Below are 25877 nucleotides of genomic sequence, written 5' to 3'. Positions count from 1 at the left end.
ATTACCCAGTGCAGCTTGGGCTGTCACAGGCGCCTGCCTGGGGAGTCTTAGGACAAACACCCTTTAAGAAATTCCTACATCAAACATTTTCTAGGGCAGTACAATGCTATTGATGTTTGAGCAGAACTTTCATCCTGAAGGAGGCAAGATCAATTTCACTAGTTGGTCTTCAGACATTAACACCTCATAAAACGGATGCTCATGCTCTGCTTATCTGCAGTGCATCTTTAATTATCTTTTGGTACACCTTTTGCAGCCCATTATTTACCACTGCTTTAATTATGGGCTTGGCTGTAAAAGGCAGCTCTTACATCACTGAAATAAAAATGCTACAAAGCAATCCCGGAGAACTGCAAAGAGATGTCATGTTCAAATGGAAAATGGTAGAATTCAGCAAAGTAACATGGGTTGTCATCCACAAAGATTTCACACTATGCTCAGTACTGTCACAGCCAGATGTGTCCAGGAACCCTCCAGAGAACATGAGCAGACAACTGAGATTGTGTTCTTACCTGTTCTTTGGGGAAAGGGGCATTTACAGCAGCCTCTCTTATTTTGAAAAACAATTCAGTGTACAGACAGGCACACTTCCATGATATGTCATCAGGACAAGCAGGGTAGAGGCACAATTTGGACCTTGAGCAAAAAGAGGGTGAAATTTATGATAATCTTTGCTTTCTAAGAGAATTCATTCCCCAGTCCAGAACTGGCTCTTGAGAGAGCTACCACCTGCACTGAGCTTTCCCTTACAGTAAACATCTTTATTATGTCAAAGCATTGCTCTAGCCTTTTCTCCTATGTGAAATGAATGTTGTTTCTAACACTTCAGGGTGGAGGAAAACAATATTGCTGAAAACACCATTCACTTTTGTGACCTACCAGTCTTGCTCTGACTTAGTTCCCACTAAAATCTGTAGATTTCAAGGTGAAAAAGGCATTAGACCAGTTTCACATAACTTAGAATAGTCTCACACTTAAGTGTTTCTTATATTTAATTCTTAAAATAATCCATGGAACTGATTGTAATTATCTGAAATCTAGAGAAATGGTAAAAAAGGGTCATACTTGCTAAGACTAAATGTCTGCTAGCCTGATATTTAATTCTTCAGTGATAACCAAAAATGGATACCAGTCTAGGATCTATAACCAGCTCAGTAAGCGATGTAGTGGTACTTTTACTTAGTAATTATGATGATGACCTTGGTTGTTTTGGCCCCGGAGATTCTCTGACGTGGATGAGAGTTTCTGACTTTATTCAGTCTTTTTCTGAATGTATGTAAAATTTTAGCTTCCTAATCATCCTCTAACTAGGACTCAACCATGTGTTACATAAAACAATGCTTACCTTTATGTGTCCTGAACATGTAGCCTGCTAAAATCATTTGTGCTCACTGCCTCCCACACAAGATGTGGAGTGACTTTCACTGACTCCAGCAGTTCACACTGCCCATTTTTTTACCAAACCCCATCACTTTCTACATTCAGCCACCTCTTTTCCAGACTGAAGAATCCCATCTTACTCGTGGTAGCTGGTCCATGATTACTCGCCCTATGGTAACTGCTCCATGCCTTTTATCATTCACATTGCCCTTTTCAGAGCTTTTTCCAGTTATACAGTGTCCTTCCTGAGACAAGAAGATAGAATGACTGTCAGAATTTAGGATGGAAAGGAATCATGGTGTTTTAACTATTATGAAGATAAGGTGCAGGGTTTTTTCCATTGCTTTCCTATTAGCTCCTAACACTTGCTTTGTCTTTTTGACACTCACTGAGCTTGCATTCTCATAGAATTATCTATCAAACTCCAAGATCTCATTTTTGAGTTGTAATGGTAATCTACTGTGAAACCTGAGAATAGTTCCTTATTCGTACTGTCACTATGCTGCCTACTGGTGAGTTTTTTAGTCCTGTGACAATCTTGAAAGAAATTGTCATCCCTTTCAAAGAGAAGGCTGCCTTAATTATTAAAGGGAATAAGACCCCAGGTAAAACTGAAGCCAAAGTATTTGCAAACATTTTGTCTTTATTAAGTGGTAGCCTGGTGGTGCTCAACACTATTCATTTTTTCTAGGCAGTGGAAAAAAAGTCTTAGGAGATGGAAGTAAGATAGCTGGGAAGGTAGTGATTAGTGCCCCCAGTCTCATGCAATACAATGTCTCCTACTCTGGTGGAGGGACACCTCTGTTCTGTGGGACAGACCCACCTCACACAGCCACACAGAGCACTGATCTGGAGTTTGGACAGGCTGAGCCTGAGCCTGTGAACGATTAGGATGACCACAGGGAAGGGCAAATTAGCAGAGCAAAGTCCACACCAGTGCAGGAACGGCCTGGAGTAGGATTTCCATTTTTAATAAGCCTAATGAACAGATTATGAGTATTCTTGACCTCTTCGAGCACAGAGTAGGAAAGCCACACAGGAACTTATATAGTAGCAAACCTGTGGCCACTAAAATCCTGCCTCAAGAAACATAAAATAGTGTATAAAATATCCTCCAGATATCTAACCTGGGCCTTCAGAGGATTACTGAGTGCAGTTCAGTCTGGCAAGTCCTCCCTTGCTCCAGCACCACTGAGATAAATATGATTTCATTTAAATGTAGCAGTATTTCATGCCCAATAGAGTCAGGTTCACAGTCTATGTTACTTTATGGTAATCCTTTTCCTCATGCTCTCTGCCATCTCCTTCCCTGTCTCCCATCCTTTGTAAGAAAGTGTCTGTCACCATATACTCAATCAGCTCCAGAAACACTTGTGGACTCTGAGAGGATCAGACCTCTGAACTGCAGACATTTTAGGAAAAGGACTATCTTTTTCTTGTGCTGACAGAATACAAGCACTCACATGATACTATAGAAATACAACAAACCACAACATCATGGCCTGCTGAACCTGATTATGATAACTAGTCGCCTAAAGATGAGTGAATTTGGCCTTAAGGCTAGTCTGCTAGGACTGGAGACAAGTTGTCTGGAGTCTTCTCCTCCCTATTCAAAGAACTATTTCTCTAACCTCCCTTGTCAGTCCTATTGCTTCTCATCTCCCAAATAATATCCCCACCCATGCGGTTGTAACAAAACATGCTTCCCACCCATCTTACCCATCTGCTAGTGACTGACCCCATTTCTTTGCTAGATGTTGGTTGACTTTTTTGTACTGCAGTTAGCTTGTCCATCACAATATTCCTATTCCAGACATATAGGGGGAAAAAAATTCTCAGGGCTAGAAAACTGTCAATTGACATGACTTGTTCATTAACTGACAAACACAATAAAGATCCATTAGTTAGTCCCAATGGACCCTCAGGAATGTTGAACTAATTGGAAGCCTTTCCTTTTTCCCAACACTGCACTCCTGTGTTTGCTACCATACCATTTGCAAACATAAGGCAGTGTTGTTCAAAATAGGAAGCAGAAATAGAGAGTTAGGAATTCCTTCAGAGAGAAAAAAGAAGTGGTATCATATACCAAACACTACATATTAAAATACACATGCATTGTCAACAAGTGATGAAAGGACAGAACAAGGCATCAAAATGCTGACAGTTTGCTGGACTTTTACTCTTTCAGCCTGTTTTAGCCACTATATATATGCTGTAGGATGCTAGGATGCTGAATCATGGCCCTGTATCTGTATGTAATACAGTCTAAGCTACTCAAGTTTTTCCAGCATGACCAATATGAACAGGGCTGTCTGGTCACAATTTATCCTTGCAAAGTACATTCAGGTTTATTAAATAGCCTCCCCAATTAACATAAAATTTTTTTTGCTCACATGCTTTCAAAAAAAAAATCCAGCCAAATACTTGAAGCTCATATCCAATTTTAAAAATTCCACCAAATACTTGTAGCATAAATGCAACATGTATAAACTGAGATTTCAAATGGAGGTTACTTGTTCATATTTAATTTTTTTAAAGCTACCTCACACAATAAAAGAAAGCTATCAGAGATACTCACAAAATATTTTTAGTAGGACTTGAGTTACTGACTTCCAGCAGATATTGGTTAAAACAAATACAGAACTGTAAAGTGCACAGCTGCTCAAAACTGAAGCTCTCTGTGCAACCCAGACTTCAAACTGATGAGCCTTGGCTGTCTATTTACAAAGGCTTATTAATGCAACATTGGCCGAAGCACATCATGACAAAGACGGCTGCTTCACCTTTCTTTTCCATTTTAATAACAGAAAAACACCCACAGTGATATTGTTAGGGTGAGTATATGGAACTCTGACAAAAATTTGCCTCTAAAATGTACAGACTGAATTTGTAGTAAAATCAGTAAGTGTTACCTAGTTCTTAGTCCTTACAAAGAAGAAAGTATTTGGCTGGGACCTTTATAGCTGACAATTTCGAATGCTTGAATTATGCTTACAATTATGTTATAAATGTGTTAGAAGAGAACTAGTTTTATCAAACATCCAAGGAATCCAATTACAAATGAGAAGGATACAGCAGATATGTGCAAAAGTTTATTTACTTCCATGTTGCAAAGACTATTCACTACAAGAAGAAGCAGAATTACCACATTACATTGTTTCTTCTAATGCACATCTCATTACACTTAACATTTTTTTTGCAAGTATGGGAATCTGCTGAAAATCTTGACCATTAACTTCAAAACTGTAATGCCTGTCAAACTGCAACATGAAATACTTTTAAAGACCATACTTTTCCTTAACTTCTCTGGTCTTAGAACTAAAAGATTAAGGTGATACAATTTTAAGTCCCCATTAAAAATTAAAAATTATAGAGAAACAGCCATGTTAAGTAGTTACATTAGGAATCAGACACTGCTTGCATTAGTTTCATTATAGCATTTTGTCATTTAACCCTGATAATAAAAAGCCCTGTTGATAATTCCATCTCCTTAGGTAACTTAGGTAACTGAATGCATCTCATGTCTTTTATACCAGCTTCAAATCCACTTTAAAACTGGCTGCTGTTCATTTTCAAGTAACTTCCTAAAAAAGCCCAATCCCTTAATCCTTACTTATACAGAAAGTTGCTGTTTAAAGAAGTCAAGTCACTCCAGTACAATGACTCACACCCTAAAATTTGGTCTGAATTTGACTAATCCTCCCTCCTCTTTTATTTTAAGGAATTTTAAAAGACAGGGAAGAGCTAGCATGTCTCTATCTAGTCTCTGGCATTTACCAAGAAACACCAAACAAAAGAGGCAGACTACCAGGCAAATACCCTTTGTACTTCCCAATGAAAGTGAGATAGTCAATATCTCTAAGTTAGAGATAGCAAATGTTTCTAAACCAAAGAGGGAACAAGTTTTCTCCACCACTAGGTGAACAGAAACGTTAGTATTTGAAAATTGAAGAGAGTGATCTATTGATATAAACATCATAGGAAATGAGGTAGCTGTTTCTCAGGGATTAGGCAGAAAGAATGCACAGGTCCATTTGATTGTTTTCAGCAGAATAACCCATCTCAGTGTACACACCCAGTCACCATGGAGACCTCAGGACCCTATGGACAGAGCTTCAGAGAAAAAAACATTTTTAAAAATTAATGTAGCTGTCTTTGAAGTCTCAAAGAGGATCACACGTCCCATTCTCATGCTGCCGTATGGTTAGTAACCTTATCTGCTGATGTTGTAGCAAACGTGTCTTTTAGTCTTAGATTCTTAATAAGTACTCATGGCTTTAATACTAAACTAATTTGAAATCTAAACCAAGTGATGCAAATGAAACAAAAGAGTTTGCATGAAATTATGAGGAAATATGCTTTTTTCCTTTCAAACTTTTTTTTAAGATTATGCTTTCCCTCTTTTCCCTTGACTACTGTAAAAATAGACTCAGTTTAGCAATCCGTGCAGCCTGAAGCCAGGTAAAGCTAGGATAGCTTGTCTTCTTCAAATGCTTACAGAGCTCTGTCACCGTGATGGCAGCTGTGCCAATTGATAGCTACCAATAGCTGCATGTTCTCTAGCACAGGAAAGGCCTGAGAAAGAACATGGAGCTGTGGTTATTCTGTCACAACTGACATGTCTGTTCCAAACTATTAATCTAAATCTGGCTTCTAGTAAGCATGGCCAGAGCTTCCCACTGTCTGCACTCAGGTGATATTTTGGTGTGTAGTATGCTGCCAATTCATAACAGGATGCCAGGTCTTCATTCAGTCACTTTCTGGCACTGATTAAGAGAAAAGGAAAGGAAACCAAAGTAGAAATCTCAGAAGGTGAAACAGTTTTACTTCCTGTAAACTTGGCAAAGTGAATTTGTTCTCCATTTTTTTCAATAATTCACGTAACAGTGTTTGGGATTTGTAGTTTCCAGTTTAGATTACACTTGCCGATAAAAGCAATTCACTGACAAACAAGATTTCCAGAGTTGAAGCCACAAAGACAGCTAGTCTCTCCAAAATATGAGGGCAGAAATGCAAATATTTGCAAAATATGAAACAGCAAGCTTTTCATCTACTCTGGAAAATTACTCCCTCAAAAATAGTTGTTAGGTACATCTAACCTAAGAAACACAAGAAAGAATAATCATTGAAAGCAGTGGATTTTCTGTCTTTTGCCACCTTCAGAGTAAGATAAAATGTCCCTTGAAAAGTATGCTTTAAGTAAAAGCAAGTCACTCACTGAGGTCAATTCGGAGAAACAAGGTAAAATTGAATGGCCTGTGCTGGCCAGACCAGATGATGCAAGAGGACTTCTGGCTTTAAATTATTAAAACTGGAACTCTATTCAGCTTCTTAAATACTCTAAAGACTCATATATTTGTCAAAAGAAAGAGCCTTTTTAAAAAAGTCAGATCAAAGCCATTGTCCTGGATTCGAAATGTAGCTTCCGTAGGTCCACCCTCCACAAAAGGTCTGAGCAGGGAGTTGTCTTCATGAACTATTTCACTTTCAAATCCGTGCCCAGGGCTGGTAGAGCTGCCTGTGTCACTGGCAGTGAGTAGAGGCTGCTGTCACACATGAAGCTGTTTTGTGACCATGGTCTATCCAGCCCAGGAAAAATATCTCTTAATAAAAGATAAATCAATTATTTTTGGAAACAGAGGAGGAAGAGGAGGCCAGCTCCCCCTCCTCTGCCCACGAAAGCACAGTGCGGTCGGTCCTCACGGGAGTGCGGCAGAACGGGTGACATGACATCCTCTCTGACCTCACCCGGCCACTTTTGGCCACCAAACCCAGCCTCACAAAGCAGATGCTGCCGCAGCGCCGGGTTGCTGACAGCCCGTATCTTTCCTGCGTATTGACTGCCCTCTCCAGTCACCTCCGCGCAGCAGCACAATCCATCCCTTCAGCAACTGAATTGCTTTTGGATTTCATTCTCATACACTTGCCTTACTTCCTCAGATGATGTATTTGGTGCGTGGCAAGGTGGGTTCTCCTTGTGTGGGGCAGTCCGAGGCACTTCTACCACAAAGCTCGGCCCATCTCAGGATCTCAGCACAACCTTTGGACATGGAATTACAGACAGGCAGAAGTCTGTGTAGAATGTTCTAAAGAGGAATAAAAAAAAATTAAAAAAAATAGATTTTTAGAAATTTCTCCCAGATACTAGGATGTAAGTGGGGCCACACACTCTGCTCTCCTCCATCAGCAAAGCAAACTAGGGAAATTTATTAAACAGGTGGAATTCCACATAGCCAACCTCACTGGTTTTGTAGATGGGCTCCCAGCAAGAGTTTTACCACTGCAGGAATTTCTTACCAAACCCTACTATAAACTCCAAAGAACACCCCAGAAAAACAAACAAACAAACACACAAGAAAACCCCTATACGGTGCTCTGGGCAGGAACAGCCCGGAATGAAATAGAGACAGGGAAACAGAACAGTCTCAAGGACAGAACAAAACTAACCCCTCTATAGTGACCATTTTCTGAAACCCAGGATTCATGCTGGGGATATGTCAGGACATGCTGACATGTAGACATGCAGAGAACAGCTTTACAGGCACGTCATTAACACATAGTTAAAAGAGCAGGTGTTTAGCCTTCAGGCGAGGAGAGGGAACAGCGTAGTCAACATTTCTCACTATCTCTACAATGTCCAAGTCACTGTCAAGCAAAAAGGTAGCAAAGTTCAAAGGAAAGCATGAACCCTCATCCCATCCACCAACAATTCTACCCGTGGGAACCTTTCCCAAGGTCCTGGTGACTTCTCTGGACAAGTTCATCTCCGAGTCCAGTGTCCCAAAAGGGCATAGAGTAGAAAATGCTGGATTTAATACAATCTGAATTGGTAGTTTTTAGAAAGGTATTATGTACTATTCCAAATAATGACTAAACTACTCAGTGGTAGAAGGGCAACATCTGTTTATTTTAGCCCAGTAGCGAGCGCTGCTGCAGTTTGTGACCCCCAGGTGGGCTGCGGCAGGGACACCGTGCCCTTCTCCCAGGGACAGCCCCGGGACACCGCGCCCTTGTCCCAGGGACAGCTCCGCGCTCTCCCAGACCCGGGGACTCCCGCGGGAGGCACCTCCCCGTCCCGCCCGGTGCCGTTCGCTCCCGGTGCCACGGGAGGGCGCCCCGGTCCCTGCGGGGTGCCCCGGACCAGCGGGTGCATCTCGGGCCGCGTCTGCTGAGATTGTCCCATTTCCTGCGTTTTCTGCTTTTTCTCCACCCCTAAGCGGAGCGCTGCGGTGAAGTGGCAAAGCGTCCAGCTGGAAAGCTCTCTCCAGCTTCTGCGCTGTTCTATACTGCGTTCGGCACAGAATCATCATCATCATCATGGCTAGGCTTCCCGAACGAAGATTTGGGAAGGGCTCTACCCACGTTTGTTGCAGGCACGTTGGTGGCTAAAAAGGCCAATACGAGATAGGGCACAGAATCACTTAGGTTGGAAAAGACCTCTTGAGATCATCGCATCTAACCTATGACCGAACACCACTATGTCAGCCAGGCCATGGCACTCAGTACCGTGTCCAGTCTTTCCTTCAACTTCCAGGGCTGGACTCCAGTATCTCCCTGGGCAGCCCATTCCAATATCTGATCACCCTAAACCTCTCCTGGTGCAGCTTAAGACTGTGTCCTCTTGTCCTGTCACTTGTTGCCTGGGAGAAGAGGCTGACCGATCCCCACCTGGCAACATCCTCCTTTCAGGTAGTTAAGGGAGCGTTAAGGTCACCCCTGAGTCTCCTCCAAGCTGAACAACCCCAGCTCCCTCAGCCGCTCCTTATATGACTTGTGTTCCAGGCCTTCCACCAGCTTCATTTCCCCTCTCTGGACTCGCTCCAGCACCTCAGTGTTTTTCTTGCAGTGAGGGGCCCAGAACTGGACACAGCAGTCGAGGTGTGGACTCAACAGTGCCGAGTACAGGAGGACAATCATGGCCCTGATACTGCCAGCCACACTATTCCTGATACAAGCCAGGATGCTTTCTTGGCCACCTGGGCACACTGCTGGATCATATTCAGCCACTGTCGACCAGCACCCCCAGGTCCTTCTCCACTGGGCCACTTTCCAGCCACTCTGCCCCCAGCCCGTAGCGCTGCAGGGGGTTATTGTGTCCAAAGTGTGGCACTCGGCACACGGCGGTGCCGAGCCGCGAACCCGCGGCCTCCCCGGCTCCGGGGCGGGGACCGTGTCCCTCTCCCCCCCTCCCCCGTTCGGGGGTGGACGAGGCCGCCCCCCCGGCCCGCGGTGGCCCGGCCCGGCCCCGCCCCGCCCTCGGCGGCCTTAGCGCGCGGGCCGCGCCGGGCGCAGAGCACGCATCGAGCGATGGCGGCGGCGGCGGAGCGGGGACGCGATGGCAGCTGCCACTTCCAGCGCTCCCGCCTCTTATGGATGGTCGCCATCATCTTCGGCATGGTCCTCCTCGGCGTAAGGAGCGGCGGGGGGGAGCGGGGCGGGCGGGACGTCGCTCGGAAGACGCGCAGTGGGTGGGACAGGCTCCCTGCGCCGGTGTCCGCGGGAAGGGCTCTTCCTAAAATAAGCCGTCAGAAAAAGGGAAACTAAGCGTTCTACTTTGGCCAGGCCAGGCAGTGAGGAGGCTGGAGGGAGCCATGGAGGGAGTCCAGAGGGAAAAAGCAGTGGGACTGGGAGGCGAGGCTGTGGCGGTGAGGCCACATCCCGGGCGCGGTTGGCGGTGCCGGTGCCCTGGGAGAGGGGTCCGGCACCGCACTGAGTATCAGCACAGCTCGCTCCGGGACAGCCCTGGGGCATGTCAGTCCGTAAAGTGCATTTGCAGACTGTACGAACTGACGGTGTGGTTGGAAAATTGACGAGTCTCTGAAACCAGACATCAGCTAAGGTATTGCTGGAGCAGGGATATTAACGACAGTTTTGATGTATCTGACAAGTTTATCAGAGTCATCCTTTCACATGTTTTCCTTCTATTTGGGTTTTCTAAACATAAGAACCACCGCTGAAAAAATGATGGTCAAGGCAGGCCGGGCAGCTCACAAAACAGCTTTTGGACTGTTTCAAGAAACAGAGTGCACTTTTAACCAGATTCTCTGTTTAAGTGCATCATCTTGCCACGTCCTTGGCATAGCTACGTTTAAGTGTAGTTAGAAACTGGAGCATTGATACCAGAGTGTGGACCTTGGTCTAGCCTAGCGTTCACCTTACATCCCCAGTGGACTCTGTAGGGCACAGCTCACTGACCGCCTGCTTCTCCTCCACGGCTTGGTAAAATGCAGGTGGACACTGGTAAACACTGCACACAGCTCAGCCACAGGAAAGAAACCTGGAAGCAAATCATGTGCATGTTTGGTCTTGGGACAGCAGTCATCTTTTGCACCCTGTTCAAAACAGAAGAAAAATTTGGCATTTTCTTTTTTAAGGGGCAAAAGAAGAAAGACTGATCCCTTAGTTTTAGATAGTTATTCCTCCTAAACAGTTTGGTCAGTGTTTGAATTCTTCAGGTCAGTTTCCTCAAATTGTCTTCTTCAGGACAGAGACAATGTGTTCTTTGCAGCTGCCATGTCTAATGGTTAATGAGCTTACAACTGAAATGCCAATTAATGTGCAGACGCACTCTTGGTACCCAGACAGCAACCTTAAGCTTATCCCTTGGCATCTTGTATGTCTAGAAAAAGAAATTTCATAGTTTGAATCTTTTTAAGTAAGTGTGCTTTCAAAGGCCAGTTGCCTTGTTGAAGAATATGGATCTTGGACAAGGTTAATGGAATGAAAGAGTTTAAATACTATGAATAAATAAGCCCTAAACCACGTTTGATGGACATGGGGGGTGGGGAGAGCAAAAAGAAAGCTCATTAAAGGTTAAATTGATAGTAATTCTACTTTGAAGTAAGCTAACTAATTTTTTTTTTTTTTAGTGGGTAACACTTTGGCCTTCAACTATACCTTATAGTTATTTGGGAATATTTGGTACCTTCCTTAATTATTTAGTGGAACACCACCACAAATGGGTATGCTACATGTAAGTTATATTTGACTGTATTATAATTATTTTGCCTGTCTCTGTCTCTTGTGCTTAGTCTGTGTTAACAAGCTTTCCTGTAACCTAATCGTTAATTAGATTTAAAGAGCTCTCCTTTCAAGCTCATTATAATTAAGGATGTGGGATAAAAAGTATGTAGAAGACTACATAGGCTAAGACTAGTATGAAAGTTTAAAAATTCAGCTTAGAATTTGTCATCAGTGATGTTATAGCAAGAAAGAGAAAAAATGTTAAGATACTGTTTGACAACAGTTGTTTGTCCATTTGTAAAGTTATATTTGTACCACCTCCTAAAAGTGATTCTTTTCTCAAGTTGTTACTTGAGTAGTCCAGTTCTTTCTTTAGGATTCTTCTTTTCCTGGCTTCAATTAAAGAACATTTTCTACCCTAGTACTCACTTATCCTGATCCTGTCCCTGTGAGAAATAACCTGCTGGACAAACTGCATAGTGCTAAGTTTTGCTGGGTTACAAAACTTAGGTTGTGTTACCTTAATTAACAAAAGAGCTGGAAAATATTTCCTTGTGAGCACGTCTTTGACTTGCTGACTTCCTGTAAAGACAAATCAGCAGGGCTTTCTCATTTATTTTAGCATGCATCACGTAGAAGATAAACCTTCATCTTTGCTTTAGCACCTTTTGCTTTAGCAATGTATTGAATTGAGCCTAACTGAATATCCTGTGTAACTTTTTATTTTTAAAAGCTTCCATATGAAAATTGGTAGACCAAGTTTGACTCATTGAGTCATGTTATATATTCTGAATCTATACACACAGTTGTTTTCATAGAACTAAATCTATAAAAACTGAAGTAGCTCCTTAGGACCACTAAAAATACTCATGTAAGTAAAAGGATAGATTTTGCATGCTTAGCTAAGATTAACTTGTACTGCTTTCACTAAGCATTTGTCTTTTTGGCTTAATCTAAGTGCTGAAAGTTTTGGAAGCCTGCAGTGGATACTTGAAATAGCAGGTTGAGGGATATTACATGAGCTACAGTGCCTCTGATTTTCTGAGTGGACTTCAGTTTCTTTTAAGTGTACACATATTTTTTTCTAAGATAAAAAATACCCCTCCCTTTCTACATTAAAGTAAGATGTCACTTCTGTGCTTCCAGGTTTATATTCTCTGCATGATGCATCTTGGATACAACCATCTTTTCTCTAATTTTCAACAAAATAAAACATGTTTTCTTTCCATTAGGTTCTGGGTATCCTGGTTGATTCACATAGTAGAAGCCCTCTACGGTATTAAGTTATGCCAGTAAGTTGTTCCCTCCTCTCACTCCAACACAGGTTCTCTGAAAAGGATCTTTGGTACAAGTGACATAAGCTAGACTGATTTCAGTGGTTCTCAGCAGCAATATGAATTCAGAGCATACTGATAAAATTCTGGCTGCAGTGATAGTTTGCTGACCTCCACAACTGGTTACTGCAGGTTCTTCTAGTGGTTACTGTTGTACAGGGCAGCAAAACCAAGGGGTGGCAACTTGCAGAACTGGCAGCAGCAAGGTTTGCCAGAGCTTGTCTGTCTGCCTCTGAGCTCTCTGTTCATGGGGCACCACTGCTCCTCAGGGAGCAGAGGGAACAATAGGTAGTGTAGAAATAGTCTGATAACTTAGGGTGTTACAACTTTATCAGATCTTACCTCATCAGAATTTCAATACTGCTAATTACACGCTTAAACAATTGCATCTATATTGTAAGAATACAATTGGACACTTCCATTTGGGACTATTTAAGATCTACTTGTATCTGTAGGTTTGTGGGATAAAGTACTTGGAATAATCAGACTACACAAGCAAGGCCAACTAATTCTTACAATAGGGTAACAGTTTACCTGGAAAGGTGTGCTGTCCAAACACATGGTCCTTCTGGTCATTTGAATTTTGTTTGTAGTCCTTCAGAAGAATGTAGATACTGGTTCTCATGCTCTAGAGAGTAGGTGGCCAGTCTGTTTGCTATTGTAAAAATGGTGGTTTTCCACTTCATGTGGTTCAGTTCACAGCTGTCTGTCCCAGGCTTCTCCGGTAACGGCTCTTGGAAGCAAAGGGATTTTGTTTCACAGAACGCTGTTTAAGGTGGTTCTCAAGATAGTAGAATATGGAATTATGATTTCCGCCTTCAGAACGAGAGTTAGTAATATTTTTTTTATGAGGCTCTGGTTTTAAGTTATGTAGCGTTGAAGTTAAAAGTCTAGTTCTGCAGATAGATGGGTATATAGGCTTAAAGTGATTCTTTTAGGTATGAGGAAACTTGACTACCAATGAACATACCACATCAGTGTATTGTAATTAGTTTAACTAATGAAGTTTTACAGGGTAGTGTTAAAGCCCATAAGAAAGAGGGAGCATAGATGGCCTGCCCGTCATTGTCTCTTCAGGCACCCTGCTGTACATGACCAACAGTTGTACTTCTATGAGCATCAAACACCATTCATTTTTACTGGTGTAAAAGTGATGTCTACTTGGCAACATCACAAAGGAGGCACAAGGGAAAACTAGTGAGGAAGGAGATACAAATTTGTTAATCAACAATAGTACTGTCATTGGCTGTTGCCTGTATTGCTGCATGTGGTCTATTCAAGTAAGCTTGCTTTGTAGAAACAGGTAAATTTCTTAAGCCTTAGTTCTCCAGTTTCTGCACTCATTTGGGAACACTGCTGCTGTGATTCTACACAAAAAAGTTTTTCACATCTGGTAAGAATTTAAGAATGAACATCTAGAAATGTTGTGCTAACACTTGCTAGACAATCATTTTGTATGTGTGATGCTCTGGTACTATGGAGAGCTGAGCTGTTCTGGACAAGGTCAGTAGAGGGAGCCTCCTTGTAAACTGGTGAGCTGGAGCACAGCTATGCTTGATGTATTTGTTTACTAGAAATGTGAAATCCTTTGGTTTTGTTGTCATATTTGTACTTGTTCCTTTCAGTAGTAGTATTTCCCAAGAACAATGAAGTGGAGAAAAAAGTGACATTTTCTGTAAAAGACAAAAAAATTCATACATGTTAACTTAAAACTGACTAACATAGGAGGACTTCTACTTCATAAATTAAGTCTGGTGTCTTCAGTCCTGTTACCTGTATGTTTCTAGCCACAAATTTAGATAAGAGTGCTTCTCCATCCTGCATTGCACAGTAATTTTCAGGTCTCTGCCCTGCTTGTATACAGTAGTATGTATTAACTGGCAATTGTTTTATTAATAAGTAAATATATATTTAATTACTATGTATTAATTAACTGACTATAGTCAATAAAAAATTATATTCGGACTTGTGTATTAAGATTAGTATTAAGCTACTCCAGTTTCTTATAGAATTTGTTATAGGATAAGTCATTTCAAACAGCATAGACTGAGATTGCAATTTATATATTGTTGAGGAAATTATATGGATGAAATGTCTGAAAGAACTTTTTTTCTGTAGATAGCTTAAAATCCACTAAAATCACAAGAACTGGTATGTTTAGTTAGCACAGGAAACAAGTCTCAGTAGATTGGAATTAATGATGCTAAGTTGAAATGTTCTAATCAAGTCTGAATATCCAGGACGGGTAGAGATATCTAACCTCACTTTGTGAGTATCACAGTCTAGTCTGCAGGAACATAAGTTTTTTGACCCATTTTATGCTTTTGTTAATGTTACAGATCTAAAGGAATCACTGATCCAGCAGTTCAGTTCCAATGGTTCGTTCAGACCCTTTTATTTGGGTATGCTTCCTTTGGTCTTCTGGTGGCTTACAAACCTTCAGCCAAGAAGCAGTACTAGAAGACAGTGGAAGACGTCACTTCTCACGTTCTTCATACTCATTTTTCAGAAAAGATCCTCACTTACATGTCTAGGTGCTGTAATTATCTAATTTACATTCCTGCTGCATGATGCAGTGCCCTTCTACCCAAGCAACTCTCCTCATACTAAGCAAAACAATTAAAATTCACAGGCCCCTGTGGATAGATAAGTAGAAATTCAGTCCTTCAGTCTTGGCACTGCCGAAGTTTAATCCTATTTATTATGCAAGAAGCCAAAAGTTGATTCTCTGCAGTTTGTGACACAGGCTGTATACTCTGTCACTGACAGCTGGTAGTAGTGGTTGATAAATTACCTTTTCATGAGGAGGACATTTCTTCTACAGCTAATTGACAGCCACAAGGCAACTTGCACCTGTTTTGCAATAGGATTTAAATAGTTTCTTTACAGTACTGGCATTGTTGTTGTGAAAGCCTGGTCTTTGTACATTGTTTTGTCAACTTATTTTATTCCACAAAGGACAGACCACTGTATTGCTGCAAGCACATCAAAAAGACCAAGTCTCAGCTCAGGCTGAGGTGCAGTGAGCTTGGATACTAAAGCATTTTAACTTGGTTTAATACATGTGCCTTAAAATTCATGCAGCATGACCTCATCTTTTGAATGAAGAATTTAATCTATGAGTTATTACAGTATAAAGTAGCTTGGGGGGCAGCTTTTTTGAGAAGAAATTTATTATCTAAGGAAAAAAAGTTATAATTCCAAAATCCAGCTGAAAAGTTTATATTTCTGAATGAAATTAAGTGTAGTGAATAAACATATACTACTGTTTCCTAGGTGCTGGTGTTATGAAATCTGTGGTTGGGAGATCGTCTTAAGCACCCTCAGAGTATTTCCTGTATGTGTAGTGAATCTTTTATCATACTGTCTTTTACTTTTGGATATTTGAACAAGAATTTAGCCTGTCTAGGTTTAGCACTTTTAAAAGTAATAACTATTTAAAATATTAACTCTGGTGTCGGAGAAGTTTTACCATGCCACTTGTGCTGCTGTTCTGGAAGAAAGGATAAGAATAGGTTGCTCTTGCTCTAACCAAGAGCTCCACAAGGCAGTAACAAATAACCTTGTGCCTTGTGCAGTACCTACAGACTAACACTTCTGATGAAGAAGTCTTATTCAAGCACAGGTACATAAAGTTTTTGCTTTCAGTGTGTACTGAAAGCATGAAGAACTGAAGGGTTTGAAATGGTGGTTTGTTTGCTAGGGTTTTTTTTCTTGTTTAATGGTAAACTGGTTAACATTTTGTAGAGAAGTAGAAATTCATGTTTAGTGCCTAGAAATCCAACAGGAGTGTCAAAAGCCTGAGCTGCATTTTCCTGTGTAACTTGTTATCATAGTCTGTGACCCAATAAAGATTTTAAAAAAGTGAAGAAGTTGTTTTTCTTTTTAATTTATCCTAGCAATAAATGTCTGTACTAAATACATAATTTCTATACCTGCAAATATCAGTATCCACACCTGGAACATACAGAATCAGCTGTCTCTATGCTTTACAGAGTAAGTCTCACCCCAGTCCAGCATTTCTAACAGGGCAAGGTGTTGATGGGGCTTATCCCTACCAAAAAAAAAAGTTTCCATGGCACTAAAAGCAGTATTGGTATAATATTCTGTGTTTCAAGATGAATTCTAGTTGACTCTTAATGAACCTTAACTTAAGAATATGAAGGGATAAAAGAAGTAACTTTGGTTTAGCATTTTCATGATATTGTTCCTGTACAAAGGTAAAGGTGTAACAATAATGCCAAGGGCTAGTTCAAGACTTAAGAAAAATGGCAAAATACTTCTTTCTTCTCAAGAGGCATTTTTGTCTGTTCTTGTTTCCCACTATTCACTTTCCATCAGTGAGGCTGTAAATAAGGTCAGAACTTCACTACCTTCCCCTCCCACCACCAGCCTGCACACCAAGCACTTGCCATGCTCACCTTCACAGCACTTCCACCTGGGCTCTGGAATGGCTGCAGGTAAATCACAGCTCTGAGAAGTTGTCTACGTGCTGTTAGACTCAACTTAATTAGAAGGGCTTCCTTTGAGAGCGGCAATGGCAAAAGCTTCCTCAGTGGAGCCCAAGGAAGCTACAGTAGAAAAATTTTACAACTGCCTTGGTTAAAAAGTATGTCCAAGTTAGAACAAGTTTTAACCAGATGCTGACTTCAGCAGCATTTTTTGAAGCCTCTCTGGGATTTTTGTTCAGCACGACAGATTTCACCAGCTCTCTGCATGGAGGTTTTTGGGCATTTCTTATCAAACTTTTTAGAAATAGAACTGCTAGATATTTATCTACCTTCAGACACTTTCTCTTCCCAACCCTTGCTTGGCAGCAGTTCAGTTTTAACACTTGTGTAAAAAAATAAACCAAACAAAACCAAGCAGTGTTTACTCTCACTCTCTGTCCCAGAGCTGTAAGCAGACCAGAGGCCTGTTTTTCAGGTTTCAAGATGAGATTCCCCAGCTGAAGGTCTGAGCAGCAGGGGATAAGTGATGCTGACTGGCCTTGAGGAAAAGGAAGAAACCCACAGAATGACAAGATTCAAAGTAATATTGAGATATCATTTCTGAATAGGTGTTTGTAGTGTCCCTAGCATCACAGTAAGATAAACACACCATGACACCTCACAAAATTTTTTAGTTAAAAAGAGCAGAAGCCTGAATTGAGTCAGCACCTCCCACAGCTCACAGAGACATAACTTGCATGGCTACGATGGGCTCTTCGGAAAAACGGTGCTGGTTACACCAGGTGTAAGCTAAGCTCCGGGCTATCCTATATAGCAACAACAAAGGATTACTCTTAATCCCATGGAGCAACTCTTTCCACTGCAATCAAAATGCCCTTTCCACAACAGAGGGGCAGAGCAACAGAAGTGTGTTCTCAAAGCTGGGCTGAGCGTCAAACCATCCACACCAACACCCAGCCCGCCCTGCTTGCCAAAACAAAACACTTGCAAACATGAGTACTTAACAAAATATTTCAAAATATTACTTCCCACTGAAAGGAAACTCCAATGAAACTTACAGAAGGGCTTCAGAAGGTTTTTCAGAATGAGTATTTCTGCCAACTAGGCTGTTGACATCACTGAAGGGAAATAAATACTGTTTAGACATCCATTTCAAATTGGCAACAAGAAAAAAAACCCAACAAAACAACTCTTACTATGAAAGTCTGTGTGCAAGACTGGGTATGCATTACACTAATAATGTAAAGTAGATGCCAAAAAAATTTAAAACAACCATGCCTGGTTTTTTTAGACATATATGAAAAAAAGGTCATTATTTATTTGACCAACATTGGTGATCAAAAGAAATTTTTTCATACAAGTCACAAATAACCACATCACTTAAAACGGTACTTTTATGCTGTGATTTCTTGGTAGCTTTGTTGAAGAAGAAAACACAAAGAAACTACCCAGGTCCTTTTTCACCCTTAAGTCATAATATATGGGAATATATGGAAATGAGTGTAATGTACTCCTTAAAGTAAGGCAGGTAATCCGGATCAGCATGTTTGGCAAATCACTGCTCAAATCAAGCTCTGTTGAGGAGAATATGGATCAGGATAGGCAGCATCAGCTCAGAAACTTTGCTGAGTCTGAACAGAGGCAGTAAGAGGTTTCCCACCCGCTTTCAAGAACTATTTCCAAAGCCTTCAGGGCTGTAGCTCATTTTTGTGAGGAACTGATGAAATCTTTCTCAGAATCACAATATATTGTCTTGTTTTGCCTCTATTCCGTGCTGACCTAGACTTTTCTAAACACAACATGATTCAAATGAGCCAGCCTTTGGAAATACCCAAGTGTTGGTTAGTTAAGGACATTTAATTTGCTCTGGGGCCGGGCACTGGTCTCCTGAAGAGCAACAGAGCCCAGTTAAAGCTGAGGGAAGGGCCTCCATGGTCACTGTCATAGAGTCTGCAGTACATTTGACCACTATAAGCAATGTCTTTGAGGTCCTGCAGTGTGTGTTGCTTGTGAGCACCATTTAAGGGGGGTGGGTAGGGGATGGGGGGCAGAGTTGCAAACCTTCCACAGAAATACAGTAGATTTTAGAGGAAAGTTATGGAAAGCAACTGTTAGCTCGCTGATTTTAAGGTTTCCAGGCAAATGAACTTTACAAAATAAAAATTAACCAATGCAGTAATGCTTCCATAAATGAGAGAATCTGAACTGTAGGTTCCTTCTCTGTTTATACTGCATGTTTGAATAAAGAGAGGGGAACATCAATTTCCATTTTTTAATTACAGTACTGCTGTATACGAGCCCTCATTAACAAGGCTGTCAGTCTCACTTCATTATTTACAAGGCTACCCGGTTTAAAAAATCCTTTGCTAAAAAAGCTTGACCTCCATTGGTGATCAAAAGAAATTTTTTTGTACAAATAAAAATTATTCCCCAGCCTCCCAGTAGGCGATATTCACATACAAAATAAAGAGATATTTCTAGAGATTTTTTAGTGACTCCACTCACTTGAGGACTTAATGAAAACTTTTGCTGTATGGCCAACAGCCTATACATTCAATTAACCTTGTAAGCAACATGTTTATTCAGACTGGTGCCTGTATGCAAGACCTGCATGAACAGCTCAAGAAATTACCATCATTTGTTGAAAGCAAAAGAAACAAAAAATCCCTCAGCATTTCCTTTACTGTTGCTCCTCAGAAGAGAAGTAATAATATGGCACAATCCACATACTCTACTAGACTTTACAAGGTCCCTGCAACTCCAAACATAACTACAGCACATGCATGACAGGGAAGAAGGATGACAGAGAAGGAAAGAGAGGTATAAGGAACATCATTGTATCATTTATCAATGTTCTTTGAGACCATTTCACAAAGAAAAACCACTTAGGTGCCTCTTGAGGGAATACACAGGGAGTCAATTTACCAAGTCTAGAACCATACAAGGTAAAATGTCCTTCTAAAGACTCTCTAGACCTCTTATCAGAAGGAAAACCACATTCTTCTCCAAAATTTCAAAAGTGTGGAAAAAAAGGGTTTTTTTCATCGTTGCAAACACCCCCACACAAACAAGTAAACCAGAATACCTGCATTTAGAAGACTTTTCAGACATCAACAGCCCAGGGCAAGCCCCTTGTATCCTTTTGGTGGATGCATTCAGGTGTGATTGATCCGGTTCTGCCCCTTAAGGACTCTTCCTTCTTCAGACTGAAAAGCTGTACAAGCTTAGGGACCCTGTTGATCACTGTTGACATACTTCAAAGCATTCATATTTTGTTAGAATATTTTCCATCTACAGCCACCAATTTTTGCTGTAGCTTTATTTAAAATAAATAAGTGCTTTTGAACAATGGGAAATTCACCTGCTCAAGAGGGTACAGCATTCAGAAGGATTCCCTCTCCATTGAGATGTAGCAAAAAGTTGGAAGCATATGAAAGCAAAGGTTTGTAATAGAAGGAAACTCTGCAAACTTCAATATCCCATACATGGCAGACTGCTGTTAAACAAACAGCAAAGAAGGTAACAGGAGAATCGAGGCCATCAAATAAGTGACTGGCAGGAATTACAGCCCAACCCCACAGTCTTGCAGTTTCCTTTTCCAATCATTAAACCACATGCCTAGGTTTGGGTCTAGCAAAAGTTTAATACTAACACCTCAAATGCACTTACTGCATTTTAGGATGGGGAGATCTAACACATTTCTGAATCTTCCATAAGCAGTATTCTAGAAGGCAAGTTGCTGCTTGTGAGGACATGCCACCTGCATGGGGAGATGAACTGCTCCTGATGCTGCACAAACATGTACTGGCAGAGCTTTAGATGTTAATCCAGAGCTAACAGGACCTGGCTGAAGAAATTAAGGAATCAATGTGGGAAGAGATTTTGTTTCAATTAAAGGTACACCTTGTTTGCATCAGTCCTTGGAAGTCATGCTGTGCCTCTGGCAAACTGTGAAAGCATAGGGCAGCTCCCAAAGCTAAGAAGCTTAGCACTGGTGGAATTACCTGGGTGAAAGCATCTTCTTCCACTGAAGATAAGAACATGCATTTTAGCTGGTGGTCTGCTGCACCCTGAAATTGAGGGACTGGTTTACCAAAGTTCATGATACTTACAATGAGTATCCCCAAGGCCCAATTCACCAGGCATCATGGACTTCACTCACAAGCCCAGCCCAAGACACCTCTGCTCCCAGACTCTACACATTGCCCAGGAACACAGCCAGGTACAAACAAGGCAGTGTTTGCAGCTGGGCTAATACATGAAACAGAACCTCCTTCTAAGCCAGGGAGGAGAGATCCTTACCTAGCCATGCTGGGGAGCACCCCAGAAATCTCCCATCGCACTCCACAGGGCAAGAGCAGCCACACAGCCCAGCTGTGCTCACCTCCTTGGCAGCTCAGAGCTCCCTCCATGCATGAATGATGAGGATTTTGTGTCGATGTCAAGGACAGACACAGGAAAAAAAATAACTGATTTTTTTAATATGAGACTGCTATCAGTACCATGTGAGAGAATGATAAATCTTTCCTTGCTGAGGTGGCAGAGCACAATTTTAATTATTTTTCACAGAAATACAATGCTTATATTTATGTTTTGCTGATTTAATAGTTTGAGAAATGTTTACATAGCCATTGAAGTTATTTTTTCAAGGTACATAAGAACACTCTATAAAAATTCTTTAAATAAAACATTCAAACCCACATTATTAGATCTTTGAAATGCCATAGATCTTATTATATTTTATCATGTAAAAAGGTTAGTAGCACAGCTATTTCATTACTCTTTCCAATTGTATACATTCCTTTAAATGTTTAATTTTGATATTTTTTCCCCTTGGAAGATATTAATTTTATCTTTGAAGTCAATGGACTTGAATAAAGGCAATACAGCATGATAATCAATTCTGTTTCATTATATTCATGTATAAAGCGTTTATCACTGGAGAGTGATTTAGACTTTTATGTATGTTTATGCTTAAAACAATAAAAATAAAACAAAACTGAACGTATCAAGTTTGACATTTTAAGTAGCTTTTAGACATCATTTTCCTTTCTTCCCCCCCCGAACACACTTTCAAAATCCTATGGTGATTTCAAGTGCACTGATTTTTGGTTCCTCTATCTGCTACATCTTCTCACCCCAGTTTTGTGAAGACTTGCTAAATGCAGTTCCCACTGATTAGAAAGGAAGTCGTTAATGCTCTGAGCTTCTAAAAAAGAGTCCAGGATAATACAAGACCATAAACCAAGTACTCAGACAGCAGAAGCCAATACTGAGAACATTGGTTATTAAGCCCTGTTTTCTTCTCATGTAGATACCTGAGACACCCTCAAAATTTCCTGAGAATTTTGCAAAAGACATGAGGGGGTAATTATACCCTTATTTATAGTGATTTTACATTTCTGATGATGTCGTTCATTGCTTGTTTCAGTGGAAGTAGCAATTATGTAATATTATGTAATAGTCTGTCATCTATTATCATATAGATTTCGTAAACTCTTCTGATCATGAAGAAAGGAGCTGTGTCTGACAGACTTTGATTTGCAGGACCAAAGCCTATACCCATCATACTGGATGGCAAGAAGGGAACAAAACTAACCTTTGGGGCATCAATACCTTTTAGTTCCATATGAAAATCAATATGGTTCTTCCAAATCCAGACCAAATCAGTGAACTTCTATTTTTTGTCCACCATTGTGAGACTCTCTACTCCTGCTTCTTCATGAGCCACAACAAGAAGGAGCAGAGTATTGATCCCCTGCAGCCTCTGAGGATGTTCAATCTGACCTTGCTGGATTTTCCCCTGGGCTTTTGCTAGGGCACTGCTAAATACATAATATTTATTTTATATTCCTAATTATAAACTTGATATGCTAGAAGCAGGATTAAGACCTCTCATTAAAATACCTATACCCAAAATTTTGGTAAATCCCAATTAAATTCAGCATATTGGCCTGTTGTAGCTGGGCGTAAATAAAATTTTGCCCAAATGGAAAAGCAACTGTTGTACACACATTCAGAAGTGGGCCTGAATTTCTCTTACATTTCTTGCCATCCCACTCTGTTATATTATCAGTAGGTCTCTGCCTGTAGTGATGAAAATGGTATTTAGGTCAATGTGTTCTTTGTTAATTGTATTAGCCATGTGCCTAAGACTTAGGCTTCCTCTTTTCCCAGCACTGCTTCTGGCTATTAATGTGGTCTTTAATTATATTTCACTCTTAACTGTGTACTTAATCTGTCAGGTGAGATGGATAGAGTCTGTTTTAGACAGACTAAGATGATCAGTGGAATGCTAGTTACAAAATTCACATGGGTGGAGAGATCCCTTTTCATATAGAAACACAAGCCATTTTATATGCTACTTTTTATACTGTCTCCAAAAATTGAGGAGAGAATTACATTTGTGTTCTGTGTATAAGGTCTAATTTTATTCAGAACACATTTTTTTTTTATTTCTGCAACATATTTTGGAATCTTATTTTGTAAATTGGATCATTTTCCCTTGGGAAAAAAAATACAATATTGGCTTTTATCTCCCAATAGGTTTTTTTGCTTTTGTTTAAATCACATTTTATTAGCATAATGTTTCCTACGTGGTAGCAAAGATAGAACAGAAGTGTGTTCAAACACACATGTATATACCTCCTGAAGCAGATTTATCAAATGGAAAACTGCTTCTGGTTTGGAAACAGAAAATTTCTGTGCTAGCAGTATGGCAAAGCCCAGCAGAAGGAGCTGTATTACTTTAACTAGGAGCATCAAAATCAGAAGACCTTTGAGAGATCTATATTCAGATGTAAAGAGAAATGCCTTCTCCCTGTTTATTTACTGAGTATCATTGGATTCTACACACTAGCCAAAATCCAGCCAGCCAGCTGATAAAGAATTATTGAATTCCAACACCAGCAGAGATTAGAAGTTTCCCTTAGCTAAGCTAAAGTCTTGAGTTTAACTTTTTTTTCCCAAAGACATTCACTACCTTTTGAGCAGGAAATAAATATCCTGAAACTATTTGCTAACTGTTCAGCTTTGAAAGATAACATGTGTTCTGAAAGCCTCCAGATTAGGGCTCTGTAAAATACTTGTCAGAGGACCTGGGTCCCTTCCCTTGGGCTGTGCCCATCACCGCTGAGTCCAGGTAGTTGTGGGGTAGCGTTCCAAGAGCGCATTCCTCAGCTGGGCTGTGTGGATCTTGTCTCTGGTCTCCACAGTGCATATGACCTGGAAAAAGAATTAGGACCTTTCCTGATGCATGGCAGCAATCTCAGACAAAGGCATTTCCAACTTAATCCTAAAATACAGTTGTAAAAACAAAACAATCAGTTCAACATAAAACCTCTGGACCTCACATCTCCTGTCTACGCAGGTAAGAAAACTGACATTGCAGATATCTGGGGCTCTTCCAATCCTTCTGCGAGGTCATAAAACCTTCCAAAAGCCCTACTTTATTGCCTTCAAAGTTTAAAGAAGACAGGCTGATCCTCTGCTGGCTCCTGGGCAAGATGCTTGTCTGCTCTTGGCCTCCCTGAAGTCATCTGTTAGTAGCTTCTCTCTTCTGTTCCCTGGGGTATGTACGTGGCACTGCTGCCACCTCACCACCTCTGACTCTTACCTCAACCACATTTCCATATTTCTAGGAAGTATTTGTTCCAGTGCTTCCATCCTTCAAGCTTTTTATATTCTCCTCCTCCTCTTCTCACTAATATTCTCCAGTACTTTTTACTCTCTGCAGTGTTTTGGCTAGTTTCATCTCCTCATGCACCCTCTTGCTTTATTCTGATTTTTGTTTGCTTACTGCGTCACCTCTGGTTTTCTGTTACAGGTGTTCTGCTGCTAAATCAAACTAATCTCAGGCAAAACTAATCTTGAAAGTTTATTTAATTCTTCACTTGCCTCCACAAATACTGTTGACAATCCTGTCATGCAGCCACTGAAGATAGTAACTTCAATGTCATTTTTTCCATTCTTCTATAATCTCTCTTTTCTACATACTCACATCTCTGCCACATCACTTGAAAATCTGGGCACTACCAAAGATGCGGCACCAATGTGAAGGTGCAGAAGGAAAATTATACCTCACAATTTTAGACTGCTAACTTCCAGCACAGCTGGTCCTGCTGGAATTATCACTGATGTTGAAAGTACCACATGGAAAAAAAGACCTCACAGAAACATGGAAATCTAGCAAGGAAAGGATCCAAGATGAGTCATGGTGCAAGTACAGAGAGTTCATTATAACAGGCAAATCTACTGAGAATAGAGAAACAACTGGCCACAGTAGCCTGATGGTGGGCTGCTAGAGACAGATGCCCTGTATAATGTTGCTGTCAGACCTGCATCCTTTTCAGAAAGCAACGAGGCAAACCCCAAAATTTTGTCTAATCAAACAGATTTCTAAATAAGAACTTTGTGAATTCATGTTTCCTGGAACGATCTTAAAATAACGATAAACCTTTAGCAAAACTGTTGAATGAAAAGATAGAAGACTAACACTCAAAGTTGTTCTAAACAGCCAAGAGTTCACTTAATTAGAAAACTGGCTACAGCTTTTTAAATATCCATCATGAAATAAGCCACATTTCTGATCTGGTCTTGTAATTCTTCACCTCTTGTGCTGAACATAGTTCTATTCTTTTGGTTCTTTGGAATGCAAATTGGATGCTAATTTCTTCCTCCTCCAAAAAAGTGGGATTTAGTCTCAAGAGAAGGACAGGCATAGAGGACAATTAATAATGAGGGAAGATGA

General features: G+C 40.8%; 2 protein-coding genes across 5 annotated transcripts in view; one reads left to right on the top strand and one right to left on the bottom strand.

Moving 5' to 3' along the window:
• Window positions 1-9643: 9643 nt before the first annotated feature.
• TMEM254 (transmembrane protein 254) lies at window positions 9644-16546 on the top strand. The gene is made up of 4 exons (XM_027700181.1): window positions 9644-9789; window positions 11250-11353; window positions 12576-12635; window positions 15017-16546. Exons 1-4 carry the CDS (start codon window positions 9688-9690, stop codon window positions 15135-15137), a joined length of 387 nt encoding a protein of 128 aa, XP_027555982.1. The 5' UTR covers window positions 9644-9687; the 3' UTR covers window positions 15138-16546.
• A 5105-nt stretch (window positions 16547-21651) lies between these two features.
• The window catches only part of LOC113975758 (putative threonine dehydratase), a 33651-nt gene continuing 29425 nt past the window's right edge, over window positions 21652-25877 (bottom strand). For all 4 annotated transcript variants that reach the window (XM_027700157.1, XM_027700159.1, XM_027700158.1 and 1 more), the window contains one exon: window positions 21652-24352. In XM_027700157.1, the coding sequence (XP_027555958.1) occupies window positions 24254-24352 (99 nt within the window). In that variant the 3' untranslated portion in view covers window positions 21652-24253. The remainder of the gene's footprint in view (window positions 24353-25877) is intronic.

This window comes from Neopelma chrysocephalum, unplaced genomic scaffold (genome assembly GCF_003984885.1).
Source record: "Neopelma chrysocephalum unplaced genomic scaffold, ASM398488v2 Primary Assembly neopelma1_143, whole genome shotgun sequence".
NCBI lineage: Eukaryota > Metazoa > Chordata > Aves > Passeriformes > Pipridae > Neopelma > Neopelma chrysocephalum.
The sequence above is the reverse complement of the archived record's forward strand: the minus strand, read 5'-3'. Positions and strand labels throughout refer to the sequence as shown.